This window comes from Macadamia integrifolia, chromosome 2, assembly GCF_013358625.1.
Source record: "Macadamia integrifolia cultivar HAES 741 chromosome 2, SCU_Mint_v3, whole genome shotgun sequence".
Taxonomy (NCBI): domain Eukaryota; kingdom Viridiplantae; phylum Streptophyta; class Magnoliopsida; order Proteales; family Proteaceae; genus Macadamia; species Macadamia integrifolia.
Window position 1 is genome coordinate 43,018,196 of NC_056558.1, and position 23,856 is coordinate 43,042,051.

A 23,856-nucleotide genomic window follows, 5' to 3' on the forward strand; every position below is an offset into this window, starting at 1 on the left:
GTGCCCAGACACTGAGAGGGGCAAAATGACTGCCCCGCCCCTCATGAAAGTTAGAGATCCCGCATATGTTTTCCGTGTGCGCTCCCATTGGCCCCACAGCCCACACTTCCTTTCAGGGAACCCTCTCCCATATATGTGACATCCTTTCCAGGGTTTGCTTTTCTTATTTTCAACCAGTGAACTCAAATAGGACTCCAAAGGAGTCAAGTCCTTCATGTTTGACCAGAGTTGATTCTAACTCTTTAAATTCAAGGCATATTAATCAATATGTTCAGAAACACTAAGCAAATATGATGTGGAACTATGAAGTAATATCCATGAATAAATGTTAGCAAAGGCAGCGCAATTCTTGGTAATAAGACAGTAGACGCTACCAATCTATGCAACATGAACAAGTTGAAGTCGATAAAAGCTTCGTAACAATGAGCAAAGTGAAATTTAGAGAATGAGAAACCTCTGCAGTACGATTGGACAATGATTGCAGCTGCACGGGCCAAAACAAAATTCCTGCGAGCAATAAATGTCCGCAACCGACCCTGTATAAGCCTTGCCGCATCATCCAGAACCTCAGCCCTTCGAGAATCTAAAACTGCTATCTGACCAGCCCTAAGGAAAACTTTTCGCTTACCCAGCTGTAAATAGAAATATTTTCTTCAGAGAAAGAATATGTTACTGAAGCAGACATCCAAACAAGTTTTCAAAAATTAATCTGTGAAAACTTATCATGTTTAACAAGGTCAATTGAGATAAAATGATTTGTATACATACTTGGAAGTTTTCAAGTTTTAACTTCAGAAGAATGCGCTCTGTCAAAGTCTTCTCATCATAACTGCAAATCAGAAGTAAAAAGGAGTTAAAGAAACTCAGAAAGAGAAAAGGAGTCCAAAAGGCCAGCAAACATGAAATGAGAAGCCATTAATCCCCAAACGGAACACATACAACCGAAGAAGCTTAAGTTCCATGTGTAGTCCACAGAGTACTGCAATACTCCATGCGAAATCAACATGCACTAACTGAGGACCCATATCCCTTCACTCAATTAATGAAACTACTTCAATGGATAGTACACCACCAATGCATTACACAACATAAATCTAAAAAGTGTGACAATCTGCAAAAATAAATAAATAAATAAATAAAATAACTATGCAACAAAATTCGGAGGGATAACAGGGAGGAATTTTTTGTTTTTATAGTTATTGATCTTTTGACTGAGACCAGAATGTTGGGTTGTAAGCCAGTTGATACTCCAATGGATCCACATCAATACCAGCATTTAGTTGCTAAACTTGTACATCTCACTATAACCCGACCAAATACTTCATTTGTTGTTGGTGTCATTAGTCAGTTCATGGAGAAACCTGGCCAAACTCATTGGGAAGCATCATGTCGCATTCTATCTTAAGGGTGCTCCATGGAAACGGACTTATTTACAAATGCCATGGTCATATTGGTATTATTGGTTATTCATATAACAACTGGGTTGGCTCGGATGGTGATTGGCAGTCGATTACTGGATACTGCACGTTTGTTGGATGTAATCTTGTAGCATTCAAGAGTAAGAAACAAGCAATAGTTGCTCGATCTAGTATCGAGGCTGAATATAGGGCCATGGATCACATTGCAGCTGAGTTGATGTGAGCTGAAATCTCTTATCCAGTAACTTGGTTTTTCAGTCAATAAGCATATGGATATGCATTGTTTCAGAATGTTTTTCTTCCACAGTGATTCAAGCAAGGCAGGGGTAACACCTGTGCTCCAGCTTGAGGGAGAGTATTTATAATGTGAACTGCAAGGTAAGGGGTTTTTTCTCTTTTATTTACTTGATGTAGTTGCTTTAGCATGGTTGGGCCGGAACAATCCACTTTGGAGACCCAAGCCAATACACAGCCGGCCAAACCCACTTTCCTGGTCTAAAGGGGGCTGGCAGACTACATAAGATTGATCTTTTATTTTGTCTTTCCAATTTGAGTTTATTCTAATTTCTTAGATTAGGTTCTCTTTGAGATGTGCCTGTTCTTCTTATTTGTAAGTAATACGATGAACAATTGATCAGAATGGAATGAACTGAAATAGAGAATGAGTATTGAATGAATTTTGCTTCATTCTTCAGTGTGAAGCTGCGCGTGACTGCAACATTTTCTCTCTCTCTTCTACTCCTAATCATTTTACATTTTTAATTCCCAGGTACAGCTTCTCTGTACTCCCTTTCCTGTCTTTGTTTATTTTTTCTGATTTCATTATTCCATCCTATTCATTCCTAATTTTTTCCTTTGAAATTCTGAACCTACCCTCACATTTCACAGTTCCAGCAAGGCTATCAAACCTCACAACTGATTCGATCCCTCCATCTTCTCTTCCTTTCTTCTTCATTCCTTGGGGTTAACGTCGTCTCCCTAGGATGATCAAACGTCTCGTTTCTCATCCTCTGATTCATGTTAATTAGTGAGAAATCAAACCACAAACATACTCAGTTCTGGTTTCCATCAGCAACTACATCAATTGATTACTGTGGATCTGACATCAATTGAATCACTCGAGTCTGTGTTGGATTCCAGAGAAGAGTTTCACCCAAAAAAAAAAAGATTACAGGGAAGAGTGGGTTGGTAGCTTGCCTTTGAATTTTCGAATCCATCCGAGATTGTTTGGCTGGGTTTGATTGCTGGAAACCGAGTCTGGGTGTCCCACCTCCCTCTTCCTTATCAAGAGGAAAAATAATCGTAGTTTGCTAATTATCTAACAGGGTCTGACCTACAAATTTACATATAAACCCATGCTTTCTGAACTTCTGATTTAATTTATCCCCAACCTGATTCTATTACCAGAATTGCCTTTATCTTTAACTTTACTTCCGGATGTGTCCTAATTACTGTTTCCTTAATTCAAGAAAGATCCTTAATATTCTGAAATTTACAGAATTGCCACTGGGTTTTGTTTACTCTTCCTTAAAGAACTTTGAATTTCAGATAATTTACAATCTTGCCACTAATTTGCTTCTGTTTATATTAGTTCGGGTGGGCCCATAAGCAATCCGAACCAGGTTTTTGGAACCTCAGATTGCACCATTATTACTGGTGAACTTGTGTGTAATTATATTACATTAGTCTGACCTTTATTGTAAATATACTATTAATGCTTTTATAAATATATACTTAAATAATTCATAAAAAAAGCCACGGTTTGAATATTCTATTCGCACTGTGGGCTAATGTGTTTTACCCCTCTCCTCATCTAATTCTCCCTCACAGATTAATTTCTTATTCTAGGTATTGTTACAAATCTATTTCTTCGGCTTTCTAGACAAGATGACCACAGACTCTTGTACCTTTTTTAACACATTTATATTTTATGAGATTCCAGCTCTCATTGCTTTCCAAAGAGAATGCATTTGGGTGGATAAGACTTTTACCGGTAAATCAATCTGTGATTTAGTGCGTAAGCTCACCTTTGGTGCTGCCATTAACCATCTATGGATGGAACATAACCTCAGGCAATGGTCTTCCAGTTCCAAATCCTTCCAACAAATTTGGGACATCTCCTTTGACATCAGAAGCAAGTTATCTTCAGTCACCTCTCGTTGTATCAATTCCCCAAGGAACAGTCATATTGTTGTGTCTCAGAGACTACCTCACTCCATTCTGCAACTCTCCTCCTCTACTCCTCGAGGATTGGGTTTTGCTTTGTTAGCATTGTTGTTCTGGATTTTTTCTTTTTCTTACCCGCTTTAGGGACCCCTGTAACTTCCTCCCTTGGGTAATGAATTATTTATTCACCCAAAAAAAATCTAGTCTTGTTTCCAATAATTGGAAACTAAATAAAGTATGTAACCAAAAGTAACTATACATGCGAAACTTCCAAATAATATACACATCAGCATGCCTATCATGAGAAACACAGATGAAATAGAACTGACCCAAAAAAAACCATTCAGAAGGACACCAAAAACAAGCACTAGAATTAGAATTGTTGTAAACACCTTCCATCCATAAGTTCCGGAGCTAAAATTCCAAAACGATCCAGAAACTCTGAGTAAGTCCTCCGAGTGGGGTAACCAGCAAGGCTTATTCGAACAGCCTCTAGGACACCCTATCAAATTAAAAGCAAATTTAAATCAAACAAACAAATATATTCTATATAAAATAACATCATACGCGAGAGACAAGAATCATCCTTGACAACAGATAAAAAGAAAGCAACAGTACAACAGAGAATACAAGCTACAAGATATACTACAAATGAAAAGTATACACACCACCATCAAGTAGACAACCACACCTCTACTACTTTCAGAATCCACCATTGACACCTAGAAGATTAAGCAAGCTAACCTTGTAGGTTTAAGCAAAGACAAGTCAAAGAGATAAAGGGGGGAGGGTTGTGCATGAACATGGGTGGGTTGATGTTGAGTGTGTGAGCAAGAGCATGTCACTTCATATGTTTGCAAAACATTGCAGCCACCCACCCAAAAAGATAATCTGTACTAAAGAGTACGAACCTGTACTGAAACATTTATGAACAAAAATATCCTTGGTGTTCTATGTATTACAAATCAACAGGATTGACTTTATTCAGTTACTAAAATTATGTTCGCTTTACATGATTATGTCCATTGAATCCATCAACTTTGGATTTAGATGACAGGTTGCACTAAACTCAGAATGTTATCATCATGGATATTTTAATCCATGCATGCAAAAGATTTCCTTTTCCTTTAGAATTTCATGCTACCAAACAAAGTTTTTTTTATAACAAAAATAACTTGTAATAACCTAATGTATTTCATGTTTTAAACAGACAGGAGAACCACATCAGGCTAAAACCTATTCACTCTTTTTAAAACAAAAGGAAAAAGAAGTGTTACCAAATACAGCCTACATTAATTTTTGGAATGCACAATGAACCCACAGCAGGTTCATGTGATAAAGAATGCTAGCAAAGGCCCTCTGAAAGGATAGATTAGCTATTCATCTAGTTTTAACTCAAAAGAATTATCAACTGTAAATTATAAACATTTTCTTCGAAAAATTCACGAACATAAAAAAACCATAAATATTCTGAAGATATACAAGTAGAAGTTTCAAAGGCACAGACCCCACACCGTAACTGATGTAAAATGCTCTGGTTCTCAAATTTTTGAGGTCGGTTCACAGAATTCGGCTTTACACAGCGAATGTAATGAGGCTCTGTTGTGTTCAGAGTTTCCATAAGAGCTTGAAGTTGTTGCTACAAAAAAAAAACCACGGTTAACAGGATAAGCACAGACTTAACCGAGAGAAGAAAGCATAACTTCTTCTAATCCAGTTACCTATTAAGGAAAAAATTATTCATAATATTTATTTGCAAGAAGAAACAAAAACAACGATCAAATACCCCTAATTCACCTAGATCCTGTCCTTCGGACTAAACTTGGAGCAGTAAAAGGTACACCCACAGCAGCTCATGCAATCCATTGGCAAGTGGCACCTTCGGTAAAGCGATTTTTTTTTTTTGGGGGAGGGGTGAGTACGAATTAAATTTTTATATGGTAATAAAAGACACACAATTATTTCCTTCCTGTAATTACCTTAAATCTAGAGGCCACCGAAGAAAACTTGTATGATGATCTTGAAGATTCCTCCGGAGGAGGGGGGAAAAGACCAGCCACAAAGGAGCATTTTGAGGAAGACAATAGATTGCAGTGTTCTACCACAACATAATCTCTGTTTTTATCTAGGAAAGAATCAGTTTGATAATTAACCTACCAAAAAGAATACCACAAATTAGAACAAAATAGTTTTTATGAGATCCTACAGAATCCAGATCACAAGATTAAAACACATGACATGCCTTGCCAGCATAATGTGAAATGGTGAAATCTGTTTCTGAAAACTTTGCCTTTTCCAATCGAGGATGTGTGCGGAAGCTCTGAAAAAGCTTCGTAGAAAATGTTTCATGGGTTGATTTTGGAAACATGCTGCGTAGACCAAAAAAGTGTAAGCATAAGAATACCTTGAAATAGATGTTTCAAAATTTATGGTGGAAAACTTGGAAAAATAAAATAAAATAAAATACCAAGCCTCATCCAAGAGTGCAATTATTCCAACAGGTCTCTGCAAATAAAAGATAAGGCAGCATCAGTCCCAAGACTAATTGGTTTACAAGGAAAATAATAAACCACAACATACAGCTGCATGGTACACATGCTTCAAGAAATGGCACTAACAAAGCTTCCATTGTGAAGAGGAAAACCAAAAAACAAGGATAATAGCATTTTATATCTCAAGCATGTACTGCATCAACAACACCAATCTCCATTAATAACCAGTACTGTTAGCTTTCATAATCATCTCAATCAGCACGAACAACTGTACAAGTAGAAACATGAGGCCATTGTTGAAGAGAAGAAAGAAGAGGATGACACACTCGATAAGCATTAGATGCTTATATTAGTTTTGAAAATCTATCATACATTTTGAGCACTTAAGCACAAGGATTTAGAGCACAAGACTTGGGGATTGGATTGGCCATTGCCAATCCCGAGTCAACTCAGCCACAACTCGCTAGATCAGTTTAAATGCAGAACAAATAGACCAGTTTCAAGTGACAATGTTGAAATATGTATTTAAAGGGTGCCACAGGGGCATTCATGCCTTTTCCCCCTCCACCGACTCTAATTAACAGGAGTCGGCTGGAGAGAAGGCTGATGGGGGGACATCAAGACGTACAGCCGAAGGAAGAAGAAGAAGACCCAACCTTCTTTGTGGTTGGAAGATTAGAAGAAGGAAGAAGAAGAAAGGAAGGCTCGATCCAGCCTTTCCAGCGCTGGATCGAGTCCTCTCCTTCCAAATTTTGCCAAGATTGTGTGCCCCCCACCAAATCTGATAGTTTAGTAGTTTAATTTTCTAGGATTTTGTTTATTTGAGTCTTTAAGTTAATTAGGAAACTAAGTAATTATCCTATTGATTTCTTTTTAGAAAGTTTCTTTGTTTATGAAATAGCATTCCTAGAATAATCTTTTCTTTTTAGTAATTAGTCTCTTATTTATGTAAGGCCATTGGCCAAGGTTCTAATGCAATGAATGGATGATTATTGAAAGCAAAGAAGGCAACGACTCTCTCTCCCTCGTCTCTCATTCTCAATCTTCTCTCTCTTTCTCGCCTCCCCTCTCTCTCACGATTTTCCCTCCCATTCTCTCTCTCTTTCACTGCATCTATTCTCTGGTCACTGTTACGTCTACTGCAGCTGCTGAATACTACCGATTGAGGTCCATCTCAGTTGCGCCAAGCCCCATTGGAATGCCGCTGAACACTTCTTCAACAAACTGGAGTTTTCCCTTCATCAAATAAGGTGGGCTGCACCTCTATTTGGGAGGACTTCGACATCTCCTTTTCTCCTCAGAACAGGACAGGGTTAAGGTAAGTAGATCCTCACCCCCATCCCCACTTCCTTGACTGTTTACTACCACCCAGTTGATCCCATTGAAGACTGAAATTAACCTCTGTTTCAACCATTATTATTTCCTGCTGTCCTTTAGAATTATCCTGCTGAGTTCAAACCCGTTACTGTTACTCTTATATTTTCATCCTGCTGAACTTACATACTACTGCTGTTTTCGTAATCAATTTTCTGTGATTAAGAATGCTGCTGATTTCTTTAGTAGTTGATTGATGTAAGGAAGACCATGATATTCACTCTCTGAATTCTTGAATTGATTTGTGCCTATCTACATTATGTTGCCATGTTCCCCTCCCCATATTCCCCACTTGAAGCCTAGGCAGTTTATATGCTTTTCTTTCTAGATTAGTATTGATTGCTGCTACTCTGTTTAATAGTCCTCTAATTCATGCATGCTAATTAATGTATTGTGCTGTTCTCTATTAATCTCAATCCCTTTCTAAGCCCTAGTGAGTCTACCTCTGTCCACATGAGTAATATTTGTAGGAATCCTAGTTGTCTGGGTATCCTCCTACATCAAGGGCATAATTATAATTTTTCTTCTCCTCCCTTCTACCTAATTTTGTTGTTAACAAGGTATCAGAACCTCCAAATCTGATCTAGGTTTTTAGCCTCCCTCTCCTCTTCTCCCTTCCTCTATCGCAAGCTTCCATCACCTCCATCTTCCACCATCTCCTCTTCCTTTGTCTCTTACAATCCCTCATAGGGCAGCACTAATGAGGTGATTCTTATGAATCTAGTTGCTTCCTTATATCTCACCTCAATGAGAAAAAACCCAAAACCATGCAGGAATCGATTGGAGTGTTGTCCCCTCTCTATGATATTTTATTCTTCCTCTTTCGGAGATTGAGTCTTCCTCAACCATTGAATATCAAGTCTCCTCCTCTTGAAGATCAAGTAGTGCACCTAGAAGGCCCACCATTGCTTGCAAGATTGAGGACCATCTACCCCATCTGCAAATTTAGAAGCAAGGTTTTGAGAAAACCCTGACTCCATCGATTTTCGATTTTGGCTTTCCTCTTTTCAGATCAGGCTGATTTTTGGATGAGCTTCTACTCGCCCCTAAAGAAGAGTTCAATCCGACCTATGGCCATATCTCCAAGGTTTTGTAAGTGATCTACACATTTTTCCAAATTTTAGAAAACCCTAACTGATTGATCTCATTAGTCGCTTGTCAGAAAAGCTAATATTTGGAGAAGTGTCCCAACATCCCTACAGGAAAACTCGATCCAAGTTTCAGCAGTTTCTGAAGGCTGGTTTTGAAGATATTGGATTTCTGTCATCATGTCTGAGTTAACCACTGCAATTTTACGACCTGATGGACAAGTTAGTCATGAGTACATGCCTTTCGGTGCTAGTTCTATCAAATTAGATGGTAGCAATTACCTAATTTGGTCCAGATCTACCTACTTGACTATTGTCGATTAAGGACTTATGGGGCACATTACTGAAACTTTTGCAAAGCCGTCTGAAACAGGTTCCCCTCGGGATCAATGGATCACTAATGACTCTCTGCCTCTCTGGTAATGTCTTTTTTGCTTAATTCTATGCAACAGAATATTACTCAAGGTTTTTTGTTGTTGGATACTGCTGCCCAGATCTGGTACTCTGCAAAGGAAGCCTATGGACAAGTAGGGAATTATCCTCAAATGTATGAACTCCGTAAGAAAATTCATAACACTACTCAAAAAGAACTATATGTCTCCCAATACTATGCTGAACTTCCAAGTTTGTGATAAGAACTTGATCACTATGCTGACTACCAACCTACCAATGTACCAGATATTGCTACCTATCGGAAGCATGTGGACAAAATCAGGGTTTATGACTTCTTGGATGGTTTATGATCAGATCTGTGTTCATGTCCTTAATAGATCTCACTTGCCTACTCTGGAACAGTCCTTCGCCATGGTTCACATGGGAGAGTGTCGGCATAATGCTATGCTTCATCCTCCCACTACTAAAAAAACAGATTTACAGATTGGCCTACTCCCACTTCAGATGGGTCATCGTGCGCTAGAGATACCACTAAGGAAGTCGTTAAATGTGAACACTGTCACAAACCATAACATACCAAGGCTACTTGCTGGAAACTTCATGGTAACCTGTTGATTTTGAGGCAAAAGTGTGGTCATGGTCGTTCCAAAACCAAAGCCAATCAGGCTGAGACTATTGACACACCACCTACAATTGATTTTAGTCTTTCCCAGGAAGAACTCTAGGCTTTCCGGCGAATTCTAAAGGCTTCTTCTTCTTGAGCTGATTCGACTCTTTAGCAACTCCTTCAGGTTTCAACTTTGCTCATTCAGGTATTTCGTTTAGTGGTCATTGTGCATCGATAGTCTTCAGTCCTTGGATAACTGACTCTGGTGCCACTGATCATATGATTGGATCCTCCAGCCTCCTCCACCACTTTTCTCCCGCCTCCAACAAGGATAAAGTTCGGATAGCAGACGGCTCCCTCTCCCTACTATTCCCATCATTTCAAAGGTACCTAAACTCTACTTCTCTTTCTCAAATTTACAACCATGTTTTCCAAGACCTATTTTCATCCCAACTCTACAACAATATTACCTATAATTTTAGGAGAGCTTAAAACCTTGGCCCTAGTAGGCTGTTGGAATCAATTTGTACCCCATTATATTCAAAATGAGAATACTGTACAGCTTTGTTCTTACTTTTTTTGTTAACTTGGAAATTGTTCTCCTTGTTAATCCAGTCCTTACAATTTAATACAATGTTCCTTTCACTCTCATCCAGAAACCAAATAAATTAAAATAAAATTAAAATCCACTCTAATGTATGCAAAGAACACATATTATCAGATGAAAAAAAAAAATCAGCTGATGGTGAGTATGACGACTGTACTTTCAAGTTTCAAAGGATAGGAACTGGCATCAATTTGATTCTGGCTAGCATTTTGTCAAAATATAGCAGTATCAAAAACAAGAGTAAACCTTTTCAATCAAATCCAGAACATCTTGATTGTCAATGAATTCAATATAGCTCCAATTAATTTCTTCTTTGCTGTATTCCTCCTGCTCCATCTTAAACACATGCTGAAAGCAATGGAGAAAATAAGGTGGTGATATATATACATTGTAAAACCATATCATTTCATTGCAAATCTCCGGTTCACGCACCTGATTGAAGTGTTGCTGCAGTTTCTCATTCGCAAAGTTAATGCAGAACTGCTCAAAACTGAGAAGGGAAAGAGGGAAGAAATTAGTTCAAAATGCAAAATCAAAAAATCAAAGTAAAAAAGGCAAATAGGAAGACAAGGATGCCCAAGCTGGGTTAATTAAACAGAGAACAATTGCAATTTTTAACAGAAAGGTAAAAACTCAGCGGTCTAAAAACGGAGTCATAAAAATAGGCAATCCTTGGACCAAAGATTTCTGGTCAAAATCTATCCAACAATTTCATACTCATAATAATCATATGGAAACAGAGTCGAAAGTTCCCTAGCAAATTCCTTTAAACAAACTAGTAAACGACTAGACATGCAGTTAAAAATCATGTCAAAATAATAAATCCATGTCTTTTTACGATGGGATATCAAGCCAGATTCTGGACCAAGGTTGTCAAGGCGTCGCCGAGGCGTCCAGGAAGCTCAGCCTGAACAGACTCCTTGGTCGCCTAGGCACCTTGTTGATGTCGCCTTGGGTCGCCTTGGTCGCCTAGGCACCTTGTTGATGTCGCCTTGGGTCGCCTTACGCCTTGACAACTATGATTTGGACCAGTCTGCGATACAAAGGGCCCAACCACCAATCAGAATAGTTTAGATGGTCTAATGGTCCAATTGGAGAAAACATAACATAAGACAACAAACTCAGCCTTATCCCAACTTAATGGTGTCAGCTACATGGATCCATGCAAAACAAAGAGGAGAAATGTAAGTAAAATAAATGAGAGCAGAAGGGGAAATGAAAGTAAAAGGAAAGATAACATAACGCATATAAATCGTATTTTTGACATAAGAGTATGTATGTATCCCTCACGATAAAAGGCTCTTACATTGATAACGAGACATTTGGTTTGGATCTCATACAACAAATGAACAATACAAGCAATCAAAAAATAACTGAATGCTGCATTGCAAACAATAACTAGAACCTGATCCAGTGTATGATCTGACCAAGACATTGCTGACCAAATCAATAGCCTTTCATGAAAAGAAAGTCAGGGTGGATGGGATAATGACCCGTGAAAACCATACAAAAATTGTCATTCATATCAGCCAATTTATGGATCATCACCATTATCTGGCTGCAACCAATATGAAAATGTATAATCTAGATGTCATGAGCATAAGTAACATTTAGCTAGTCAACAGGTCAGACTTCCAGGCCACATGGCAGATTTCAATACATAATAGACAGAGGAAAGGAACACAGCTCAAATTCCAAACCACATTTAAAACAACAAAAAGGATAATGAGCAAAGGAAGTTACCTATTATTCTTAAAACATTCAAAGCCATAAATGTCCAAGACACCAATCTGTATGCAGGAATCCTGATCTTGCCCAACAGACCTATTTATTTTTTCAACCAGCCTAAAACATGCATTTAAACTCAAGTTAGTCAATACCCAATTATTGCACCAAAAAAGAAAAGAGGGGTGATTTTGAAAATTAAAATAACAATAATACCAGTCAAAGAGACGGGCATAAACACTCTTTGCCAAAGCATCCCGACTGGCAATGGCAGCATTGCAATCAAGAGCTTTGACGATACTTCCTTCATGTGTCTGAATTGAACGCGTACAGAGTGTTGCACGCAAAAGGTTAGCATCACACCTGAGGAGAATCAAAGTGTACTAGGATCAACTTGGCAGGCCCCAAAAAACCATATGACAATATTTAAATAATAATAATAATTACAAGCATCGAGTACATAATTACTCCAATATCAAATTACAGAAACAGATTGAACATTCATCCTGACAAATAAAGACTGGGTCCCGATTGGAGAAGAAGCTTTGCAAAAGTAGGCTTTCATTTGCTGCTATACTGAGAAACAGAAAGGCCAAAGTATGACTTTGCATGAGCAAATTAGGGTTCACTTAGACTAGAGAATGCATAGTAGAAGTCCAATGATCACAACGCTCTATCATCTGAGTTTCCTCCCCCAATTGGCAAGCCCACTGTAAATAGCTTAATGTCAAGCTGTTCAAAGATATAATCAACCCCAATAGAGAACAAAATAGGCTCCAAACAATAGTCAAGAAACAGGTTCAAATCTATCCTCAGACCTGTAACTGAGGATAACAACCAAAATTAGATCAAACAAAAGAAAATTTGCAACTCACAAACCCAGGCCCAGATTGGGCTATTCTTCTGGTCGAAGGCAGATTATACAGGACCTAACAAAACCCCAAAAATACCAGCATGATCAGGTAGCAGGTTGAAGAGTTATAGCAACTCTTGAAATTTAGGGCAGAATGATGGTTTCAAGGGAGATTTCGAACAACACAGCAACAAAATAACAAAACTCCAAGGGGACCAGCTCGAGTGGCCATCTAGGTGTCCTTGAGAAGTCCTCCAAAGCTGATGCTAACAGGCCTTCAGGTTGGGGAGATAGGAGCATAGAACAGATCGAACTGTCCAGAAAGGAGCCTTGGTTGGCTGTCGCAGGTTATTTGTGACTTCAGAACTCAACAACCAGCAACTGATGATGATGATTCTCAGAAGCAACTTCAATAGATCTCAGACAGCAACTTAAATCACACAGAAAAATAAAGGAATACAGAAAAGAGAGAAGAGAGAACAAAAGGTAATCGATGGGATATGTGTGGGTGGGGTAGGCTCTCTCAGCCTTGGGCTTCTCACCCACAGCTATCTCAGCTATTGAAACTGGTCTTTCTCAGACAAATGGGCAAGCAAGAGCTTCTCAAATTCATTAATTCAAATGCAGAAGGATACACAAGGGCTATGATATACAGTTAGAGCAAGGATACAAAGCAGGATTCGTCTCCTCTCCAGCATGGGCATTGCCCAACTCTACCTCTCTGCACGACACGTGTATCCACAAAATCCAACCCCTCCTTTAAGAGATACCTGCATTTTCTCCCCATAACCCATCACTAGACTACCTGACCCTCAAACCCAATTCCCTCTCACTCCTCAAACACAACTAAAACCCTAAGAGGAGAGGATTGCGCCCAACTGCTGGTTTTAAACCCTAACAGAACTCGTTCCATCCCATTTTCTCCATCTCTCATCTACTTCTCCTTCCCAGAAATTCTGGTCACTTCATGATAATTTTTAGTAATCCTCCATTGCAGTGAAAATCAACTCCCTAGAAGAAAATAAAGTGAAAAAGTATATGTTGATTTAGTGCTATTCCCAAACAGGGAATAGCGCTATTTAGCGCCTACGACAGGGACCATTTGGTCCTTGTCTATTTTGTTTTGGTCTTTTTGGGTGTTTCCTTATGTAAGTGGGGGGCTTTATTGTCTTTCTTCTTGACCTAATGTTATATATCCTTATGAGAACCTGAGATTACATTCACATTGAATTAATCTCAGGTTGCTCTCCATTCTTGAGACTTCCTTTGGTTACTTCATCTTCTTCCTCTCTTCCTCTCTTCTTCTCTTCTCTCTCTCTTTTTATTCTTGTTTCTGGTTTTCTGGTTTAGCTACAGCTTCTAAGATTGTAACATGGTATCAGAGGGGCTGTAGTTAAATTAATCGAGTTCCGAATACAAGAAATCTGTTGGTTACGATCTAGAGGTTCTTCTTCTTGGTGCGCAGCCACTTGCTGCTGCAACTACTATTATCTAATACCTAATGGAGTGATTTCTCCTTTGTGAAGATCTATCTTGCCTTTACTGTTGGAGTAAGTGGCTGATTGCTTGATGATTTGAAGCTGCCGCCTCTCTTCTTTTATTCTACCCTACCTATATGACGGCAGCCAGGTTTGAGGCTGCTGTTCTTGATTGATTGATCTAGTTTATTCTACCTATATGAGTTGTTTGATGCATATGGTTGCTTGCTTGTTGCCGATATATTCTATTGATACCTATATGTTCAGATCTGAATTGTAGTATGGAATGTTGGATTGATTGCTAAGTTTCAGATCTGAATTGCATTACTACCTATCTGGATACGTTCATTCTATTGCTTGCTAGTCACTCTACTTGATTGTCATGGCTGGGATTGTGCCTGCTACTACTTCTACTATTTCTGCTACTACTTCTACTACTTCACATTGAATTAATCTCAGGTTGCTCTCCATTCTTGAGACTTCCTTTGGTTACTTCATCTTCTTCCTCTCTTCCTCTATTCCTCTCTTCCTCTCTTCCTCTCTTCCTCTCTTCCTCTCTTCCTCTCTTCCTCTCTTCTTCTCTTCTCTCTCTCTTTTTATTCTTGTTTCTGGTTTTCTGGTTTGGCTACAGCTTCTAAGATTGTAACAGTATAAAATTGGAGTCAAATTTTGAAACAAATACATGTCCTTGATTATGCTTTGTGTGCACCTGAATCAGGTGAACTGAAGTTAAGCCATAGAGAAGGTTAGAAGTGTCCAATTTTTTTTTTATTTGGTGGGGTATGTTAATCTCATCCCACAGGATTCCCAGGTCTAATTGATTTCTGCTAAATAAAAAATCATTAAGATAAGATGAATATTAGAAAACAAGATCTGAGAATCTCATTAATGGTAGGAAATGAAGGCAGTAAGAGTTCAATGATCAAATCTGTCCCACCACAGCAAGAGACATATTCAATTCCAACTCTGTTAGAAGTCGATATTAACAAAGGGAGAGAGAATCATGGCTGCTGCTTAGTGCAAGTCATGATTCCCTACCTAGGGGTGTTCTGGTCCTAGTATGCTAGAGTTAGTAAGTCATTTTCTATTTTGTTTGTGTCTTCTAGTTTCCCATTCATTTTTTTTTTTTTTTTTTAATGAATAAATAAATTCATTACCAAAGAGGAAGAAAAAACAAGGAGAGGGGGGGGGAAGAGACCAGCTACCAAAGCAAGTTACAAAGCATGGGGCAGGGGCCCAGGCCCACACAAAGAGGATACATCAAGAGGGGGGCAAACTAGAGGGAGGCCCCAGGAAACAACAATAAGCTTGTTCATTGGGGTGTCGGCGACAGAACAATGAAGAAGGCATTCGAGCTTAGAGCTAACATGAAAGTAGATGGCTTTCCAAATCTGATCAAAGGAGCAAAAGTTGGAAGTTCATCAATGCAGATTGTGCTCCATCCAGATTTGAGTGATCGTAGCGCAAAAGGCGAGCTTCCCAACTGTGTCACAAATAGTGGTCCCTCAGAATGTCATATCTACCCAGATCCATTCACTACTCAAGGGAAGGATAGCCCTACGAGAGGGCCAGCAGTTAATAAGAACTATTTTCCAGATGTTGTAGGAGAAGGGGCAGGCGAAGAAGAGATGATCGACATCTTCCATGGCATTCTAGCAAAGGCAGCAAGCCTGAGAGACTTGGATGTGCCGGTGGCAGAGGAAAGTCTGCGTGGGGAGGCAATCGGAGAGGGCGCGCCACACAATGAAGCTATGGCGAGGAATGTGGCCTATAAACCAGATGATATTTCTTAAGAGAATGAGAGGGGCTTTGAATCGGATGAGATCCTAGGGGACCAAACAATGGTATCATCCCTTCCTCTATGACCTGAGGGGATGGGGGGGATGGGGGGGATGGGGGAAGGGAGGCCTAATGATCAGCGAGGGGAGGAGAGGAGGGAGGAGGAACCAAATACCCTAGGACAGGATGGAGGAGACATAGCAATCCTTCCTATTCATGTAATGACTTTGTAATAGTAAATCTATATATTGAATGAAGTGGGCAGTCCCAAGTCCCAACCTCAGAGGTTACAGCCATCTCTCTTCTCTCTCCCTTTTTTTCCTTTTCTTCTTCTTCTAATTTACAAACTCCATCTCATTGAGTGATTCAAATCTAGGGTCTGTACTCAGTTCATCAAAACCCTTCTGTGGAGCAGTGGAGCTGAAGGAGGATTCATCCCCAGTTTCAGTTTCACAGACCAATAAGAATATGACAGAGGATCGAGCTAGAATGTTGATTTCAGAGAGACGAAGGAGGAGCCATGTGAAGGAGAAACTCCTTGTTTTGCATGCCTGTGTTCCATCTAAACTTCTAGGGTTTTACTTGAATTTGAGGAGGGAGAGGGAATTGGGTTTGAGGGTCGGGTAGTCTAGTGATGGTTTAATGGGGAGAAAATGCAGGTATCTCTTAAGAGCCATTGGATCTTGTGGATATACATGTCGCACACAGAGATAAGAGTTGGATGAGAGTTGGGCGATACCCGTGTTGGAGAGAAGCCGGATCCTACACAGCAATCCAGGTCTAATAAGTTTGCTACAGCGCTCTTAATTTCAAGTTCTGCATATAAAAGTTTTCTGATCAAATATAGAATCCATAAAGTAGCCAACTAACTGGACTTTGCTCTGCATCTTTTCCTTCTTTCACATTCTCTGCCTATGCTTGTCATAGACAGCACCTGAACAATCACTTTCCTAAACCTTAAATTATCCATACTGAACCCATTATTAGGGATCCAATTTGCAGACCTGCAGACAACTTCCGCTTAACCACTCCCTTCAATAACTTACGAAATTCCATCATATTTCCAGTTGACCCTCTCTCTAGTACCCACAGACCACTCAAATGAAATTTAATGGATTTCTGACTACACAGTTTTCTTTAATTCTCTTATTTTTAATTCTAAAACCCAAAAAAAATTGCATCTTCTCTTCTTTCTTTCTGTTCTCATTTCCACACTGAAGTTGGATTCCTTATTCTAGTATATGTAGGACCATGGGAGCTTTCCTCCCGCATCACACCATCACCAAAGCGTAATTGCATAAATAGTGTACAACAATTTTCAAGTCATTACAACTCAAGACCAAAACCACAGAAGTATAATATATATAGAAGAGATATAGATGGAATTTAAGTTTCAACATGGTATTTTTAAAGTGACACAAGTCCACATTTCAACATCAAGACCATAATTGTCATGACCTCTGGGTGACCCAAGGTGTTGGAGGGGGCATGGACTAAAGGTGACCAGAAATCCAAAATGCACGTCTAGGCGACCAAGGTGCCTGGACACCGAGGCATCACCTAGGTGACACCTTGACAACTATGATTACAATAGAAGCATGACCAAGACAGTTATAATTTGAGAGATGGCAGTTGAAGTACCCCACTAAATACATAAAATGGTGAGCAATCTTTTCTGGTCAAACAACTTACATAAATAAATCAGCGGCCATCTGAAGATGTAAGCGAGATTTCTCATCCTTAATAGTTGATGAATCATGCTCTTTGCCTGGAGAAAATTCAATGTTCCCAAGATGTAGAATAGCAGCCAACGTACGAAATATGGCTTCCTGAAAGCATGAAAGGAGAACTTAAGATGAAGGTTAAACAGCCTATCCAACAAAAGGCACAAAAGGCCACTCAAAGAAAGAAAAAAGGACCCAGCAGTGATTAAATAATTATGGAAGTATAAAACGTTAGAAACCTGATCATCAAGACTTATACCGACTATATTCATTGCCCTCTTTGTCTTGATATATTCCTCTGCACTGCTCACCCCATCTAATTCGTATGTCTTACTTTGATTTAAATAGTGAAAGTTTCTCGGATGACCCAGCTTGTACTTCTCTGCATCCTAGAAATATAATGGCAACACTTTAGGACAAAGCAATTAAGACCAAAAGGCCAGAAAGGAATTATAGGAGAACAAAATCCAAGACAGAAGATAAACAATGAGTTGAAAAGATTAGTGAGAAGTCATTATCTACGGTTTCATCAATATTGGAGTCTCTTGAAAATTCAACCAAGTACGGAATTTAATTAGAAATATAAAACATGTACCAATTGTTCATAGAATGCACTAGCACCAATGTTAACATTAGAAATAGAATCCTTGCTCTCCAATCAGCTCTATTCGAAGTCATATATATAGTAGCCTAGGCTAAGCATGTCTTTCCTCACCACCTCTCCTAGGGTTATTTTAGGCCTGCCCTGGCTTCTTTAGACCTTTCAATCTAAATCAAATCACTCTTCTGTACTAGAGCATCCGAAAGCCTCCATTGAACATGTCCATGCCACCTCAAACGACTTTCTCGTAGCTTATCATGTATCGGAGGAGCTAGACCCAACTCAGCTTTAATAGGGTCATTCCACACTTGTCTTCCTATTGTTGCCACACATCCATCACAACATTCTCACCATTGCTACACTTTGTTTATCTATATGACGTTTCTTAACTGCCTAACATTCCACACCATATATGATATATCATAGCCAATCGTATGAAAGTCCTATAAAATTTCCCTTTAAGCTTCAAAAGGAATACGCCGATCACACAACACTCTGGAGGCACCGACCCACTTCAACCAACCTACTTTAATTCTCTAAGCAACATCATTGATTGAAAGCCCTTGCTTCTTTACTTATGATTGAGCCCAGATACCTAAAATAATCACTTCCAGGAATCACCCTCCCATACATATTCACCACCTCTATATCCGTCCTAGTGTGACTAAAGTTAAACACCATAAATTCTGTCACTGGTATATTTATCTTAAAATCTTTTGATTCCAAGCCTGATCTCCATAGCTCCAACTCTTTCATTATTCCCTACTTTTTTCTCGTCCACCAAAACAATATCATCAGCGACAAGCATACACCAAGGAACCTCACCTTGGATTTTTGTGATAAAATAATCCATGAAAAGAACAAATAGATAAGGCTCAAGGCTGATCCTAGATGTAATCCAATTGTAATTAGGAATTCACTACCTTGGACCCCCACCATTCTTACGATATTCACCACATCATCATACATATCTTTAATTATTTCCACATTTACTTGAAACCCGTCTCTTCTCTAAAATATGCTAGATTAAATCTCTAGGGACCATGTCTTAGGCTTTTTCTAGGTCAACAAAGATCACGTGAAGATCCTTCTAGCCCTCTCTACACCTTTTCATAAGCCACCTAAATAAGAATCACGAAATTTTTTCAATCGATGCAACCAAACAATTTCAATTTCTTGACCAAAAACCTGTTTGTTGCCTTATTTCAAGAAATCAATGAAATCTTGAAATCAATCATACCAAAGAGAGCATTGGTAGAGTTGAGTTTGTTCATGGCAACCTAATGAAACTAAATATTTATCTAAGTTAACAAAAAAAGAATGATGACGCAACAGTATTATTTCAATCACAGGATAGAAGGAGAAACAGAACAACCATAAGCCCCCAAAGGCAAAAACAAATTAACATAAAAAACAAAAGCAAAGTAGAAGCATACACAATGGAAGGACGGGAGCTTGATAGGAAAGAGTAATATGTTGAAGTAAGGAGAATAGTACAAGGCCCTTTCCTAAGGCCAAAACAACTGCCAAAATATTTTAATGAAACTGATGTGCTTGAACTTATTTCTACGATCATCACTGTTACTACCCAGGTTGCACGGAAAAATCAGACATGCTCTACCTGCCTATATAGACCTGAACACACCTAGATTCACCAAGACGGTAAGAAATGTAAGATACTACTAGACAAGATAATATATAACATCATAAGCAAATTGGTGGTCAAGCAAGATGTCAAGGAATGCATAACAAAATTAGCATAAGAAAAATTCAATGTTATATGATCGCCAGAAGCATCATCATGCAGTCACATGCAGACGATTACATTAAATTAATTTTCTATGGTGGAAAAAAGCACCATGCTTGTAGAAATGAGTCGTATAACATAACAAGGAATCTTGTGGTTAAACGATGCCCATATTACCAGTCACAAAAAGTCAAGATATTATGATCATCAGAAGCATCAACATCCGAAGTTACCCGTAAATAATTACATAAAATTATTTTGAAAGGATCTGACACACACCTTTCCTGAGGCACATAACTGGTAAAAGCAGTGATAATTCCTTTCAGGATCTGTTATCTGCACCACACGAGACCGTTCCAAAAGGTACGTTCTAATAGCAGCACCAGATATCCTACCATTCGCATCGAATTGAATCTCAACGAACTTCCCAAAACGACTAGTAAAAACCAAAAAGATATATAATATCAGATCCAACAAAACAGAAATTACATCAGTTAGCAGGATAAAAACTACCAAAATACAAACATAAGATAAAGAAGATAATGATAAAGAGGAAAACAATAGCAACAAAATATAAGGGGCAGAATAAAAAAAATTCTCACGTCATCATCAACCACAACCAAAACAGTAACCAGGGGGAGATAGTTGTCCAAAACACAAACAGAGCCAAACAAGGGAAGTAAAAGAAAGCCACAGATAAATAATGTGTATAAAAACAACTGTTGTATTCAATGAACTAAAAAATCTATGAACATAGCAAAATAGTCCTCATGCCTCATGAGAAAGAGAACTGAGCTTTGGAAGGGAAAGTTGTTATCCTATGCGGGCCGTCTTGAGTTGATCGGATCGGTCCTTCACTCATCCTATTTTTATTGGTCTGGCATCTTTGGTCTCCTAAGGCAGTTATTGTTAAGCTTGAAGCTACTATGTGCTCCTTCCTTTGGAAAGGATCTGACTGTGCTAGGATTCTCCATCCCATCTCATGGGTTTTTGTTTGCCTTCCCAAAAAGAAAGGAGGTCTAGGCCTCAGGTGTATAAAAGATGTCAACTCGGCTGGTATTCTTAAGTTGATTTGGAGATTAGCCTGCAAGAAAAGAAGTATTTGGGTTGGCTGGGTCTACTCAAGATATCTTCAAAATGACTCTATCTGGACAGCTCCCGTCAGCTCAAATGCTTCATGGGTCTAGAGGAAGAATTTGAAGCCCAGACCCCTTGCCATTGGTTCAATTACTGCTTTTTGATTGATGGTGGTTCTTCCACTAGACTACAGCTGGATCCTTGGCACCCCCAGGTGTTCTCCTTCCTGTGGTGGGTGGCAGACTCATATATAGCTCTGGATCATCTAGAACTGCCATGGTCTCAGCTGCATTCCATCGGGTCCTCCCCTTCTGGTTGGCGAGCTAGGGTGATATGGTTTTTTGGACTGCATCCGCTTCCGGTCTCTTCAATTTGAAGTCAGCTTGGGATCTCATAAGACCTCAAAGCTCTCTAATTCCTTGGTGAAACATGGTTTGGTTCAAGTCTAACATCCCTTGCCATAGCTTCACTTCCTGGCATAACCTCCCTTACTGCCTCCTAACGCAGTCCTTTCTTATCTCTAGGCATATTCATGTTTCTCCTTCCTACATCCTTTGTTGCAGTAACACTGAAGATGCAGATGATATCTTCTTCAGTTGTCCTTTCTCTTCCAAAATATGGAATGGGGTTCTTGCTCATTGTTAGCCTCATAAACGAAGGATTTTACCTCTACAGCATGAGTGGATCTGGATTAATATGACTTCCAACGGTTCCTCAGATTGTGACAGAGTGGGTAAGCTTGTGTTCGCTGGTGCCATTCACCACATTTGCTTATCTCAGAAGAAGGACTTCCAATACTAGATATTTTCAGCAGATTTGGGACTCCATCTCCTTTGATGTTAAAAGCAAGCTACCTTCGGTGCCCTTTACATTTGTAGACTCCCCAAAAAATCGGCTTATTGTTGACACTTGGAATCTCCTGCACTCTTTCTAGTGCTTTGTTTCGCTTTGTTTCTTATTTTCTTGGGCATAATGCCTTGTATATTCCTTCCCCTCAAGGCCCCTTTGTTCTCTCTTCTTTGGTAATGAATTATTTATTCACCCAAAAAAAGCATATTTTTCAAGGCATCAACGAAGCTTAGGTGGGCAACATACGTATCTTATTGATGTGGCTTTGCGTCCAGGCCCCCTCTCCAACGCCTTGGGTCACCTAGACACCACGAAAACTATGCTCTGAAAGGAGTTGTATACACAAATTCAGCTAATGCCTCTGTGCCTTAAATCCACCCATGCATTTCCCAAGGTTGGAAATTAAAATTGGGTTTTGGAAGCCCATATCACAACATCTTCTGTAGTGCATCCTTATAATTGGGTTTTGGAATCCAGATCACACCAATTTGAATAGCATATGAACACGCATATGTATCCCTGCAGATCATTTTTTAATGTACATCACACTGCTCCAACTCTTGGTTACTTATTATGCACAGCATACAGTAATCTCTGGGCTATACTTTCAAATTTGAAAAATTATTTCAAGCAATACTAGGCTTGTACAACCTTATCATTCATTTCCAATTAAATTTTTTCATCATTACCTTATAAATGTTCGCATGCATTTTTTACCATGGCAATTCTACCCAGAACAAGATCATTCAATAAAAGTAGGCAAAGATGACTGTACGAGACTCACCCCGAAACAATACAAGATAATATAGGCCAAGATTATAACCACAAAGCAATGTAGACAGTAACTAAGGTTGCCTACTGGAGAACCACAATACCCACCTTGAATTATCATTTCTAACCGTCCTAGCATTACCAAATGCCTCCAACAGCGGATTTGACTGTCATCCAACAAAAGCAAAACCATGAAGTGAACGATAAACAAATACTAATCTGAAAGAACAACAGTGAATTTTGACAGGAAGGGAGTAGTAGCAACAAATTCCCCTAATCTTGCTATAAGCAATCCGTTTAAAATAATTTTATATGAACTACATTCAATGCAATAATGCACTCCAACTCTTACTTCAAGAACTTGTTGCTCCACATTCCGGTCATCACCAGAAGCCCGACGACCACCAACAAAAGTCAAGTACTGCATAATCAGTTTCGTTGTCTCTGTTTTCCCTGCCCCACTTTCTCCACTGACCAAAATAGACTGACTACGAGTCTCATTCATCATTGCCCTAAATTAAGAAAGAATTATGTGTAGGACAAACACCTTTAAGGGGAGACCCCCCCCCAACCAAAAAAAAAAGCATACATTATCTTTAACCGCAACTTACCTGTAAGAAGCATCAGCCACTGCAAAAACATGGGGGCTTAGCTCACCAAACAGAGCTCCTTTATATTGCTCCATCATATGCACATTATATAAATGAGGAAGCTTCGTAAATGGGTTCACAGCAATCAAGATGCTCCCTGTATATGTCTAGCAAAGACATAAAATACTACTTTATGAACGTGATATGGAAATAGAATAAAAATTAACTTCAGCAGTTCAAAAATTGCCTGAAAGAAAATTAAAATTACCCAATGACAGACTACTTAATCAAAAATTTTAGGGGCACTTGATGAAAAGATATTGACCCCACATGTTCCTAATATAGATTTTTCTTTCCAAGGGAGTTATTTTGCAATCAGGATGTTTCTCGACAGCTAAAATGCAAAGTAAACAATTAATCAAAAACAGAAATAACAAAATGCTGAGAACTTCTACAGCTGTGTAAACTGCCAACCACATCTTGTTAACATAATAAAATTATGACAAATCCAAAAGAG

General features: G+C 39.0%; 1 protein-coding gene across 2 annotated transcripts in view; it reads right to left on the reverse strand.

The window, feature by feature from the left end:
* The window catches only part of LOC122066489 (myosin-15), a 48,912-nt gene that overhangs the window by 19,406 nt on the left and 5,650 nt on the right, over positions 1–23,856 (reverse strand). For both annotated transcript variants that reach the window (XM_042630314.1, XM_042630305.1), the window contains exons 3-19: positions 23,361–23,506; positions 23,102–23,261; positions 22,858–22,916; positions 20,332–20,488; positions 17,944–18,093; positions 17,673–17,809; positions 12,087–12,233; positions 11,889–11,990; positions 10,578–10,635; positions 10,392–10,493; positions 6,052–6,089; positions 5,827–5,953; positions 5,564–5,737; positions 5,092–5,223; positions 3,977–4,086; positions 769–829; positions 455–632 (exon numbers count right to left, since the gene is read on the reverse strand). In XM_042630314.1, coding sequence (XP_042486248.1) covers positions 455–632; positions 769–829; positions 3,977–4,086; positions 5,092–5,223; positions 5,564–5,737; positions 5,827–5,953; positions 6,052–6,089; positions 10,392–10,493; positions 10,578–10,635; positions 11,889–11,990; positions 12,087–12,233; positions 17,673–17,809; positions 17,944–18,093; positions 20,332–20,488; positions 22,858–22,916; positions 23,102–23,261; positions 23,361–23,506 — 2,038 coding nt within the window. The remainder of the gene's footprint in view (positions 1–454; positions 633–768; positions 830–3,976; positions 4,087–5,091; positions 5,224–5,563; positions 5,738–5,826; positions 5,954–6,051; positions 6,090–10,391; positions 10,494–10,577; positions 10,636–11,888; positions 11,991–12,086; positions 12,234–17,672; positions 17,810–17,943; positions 18,094–20,331; positions 20,489–22,857; positions 22,917–23,101; positions 23,262–23,360; positions 23,507–23,856) is intronic.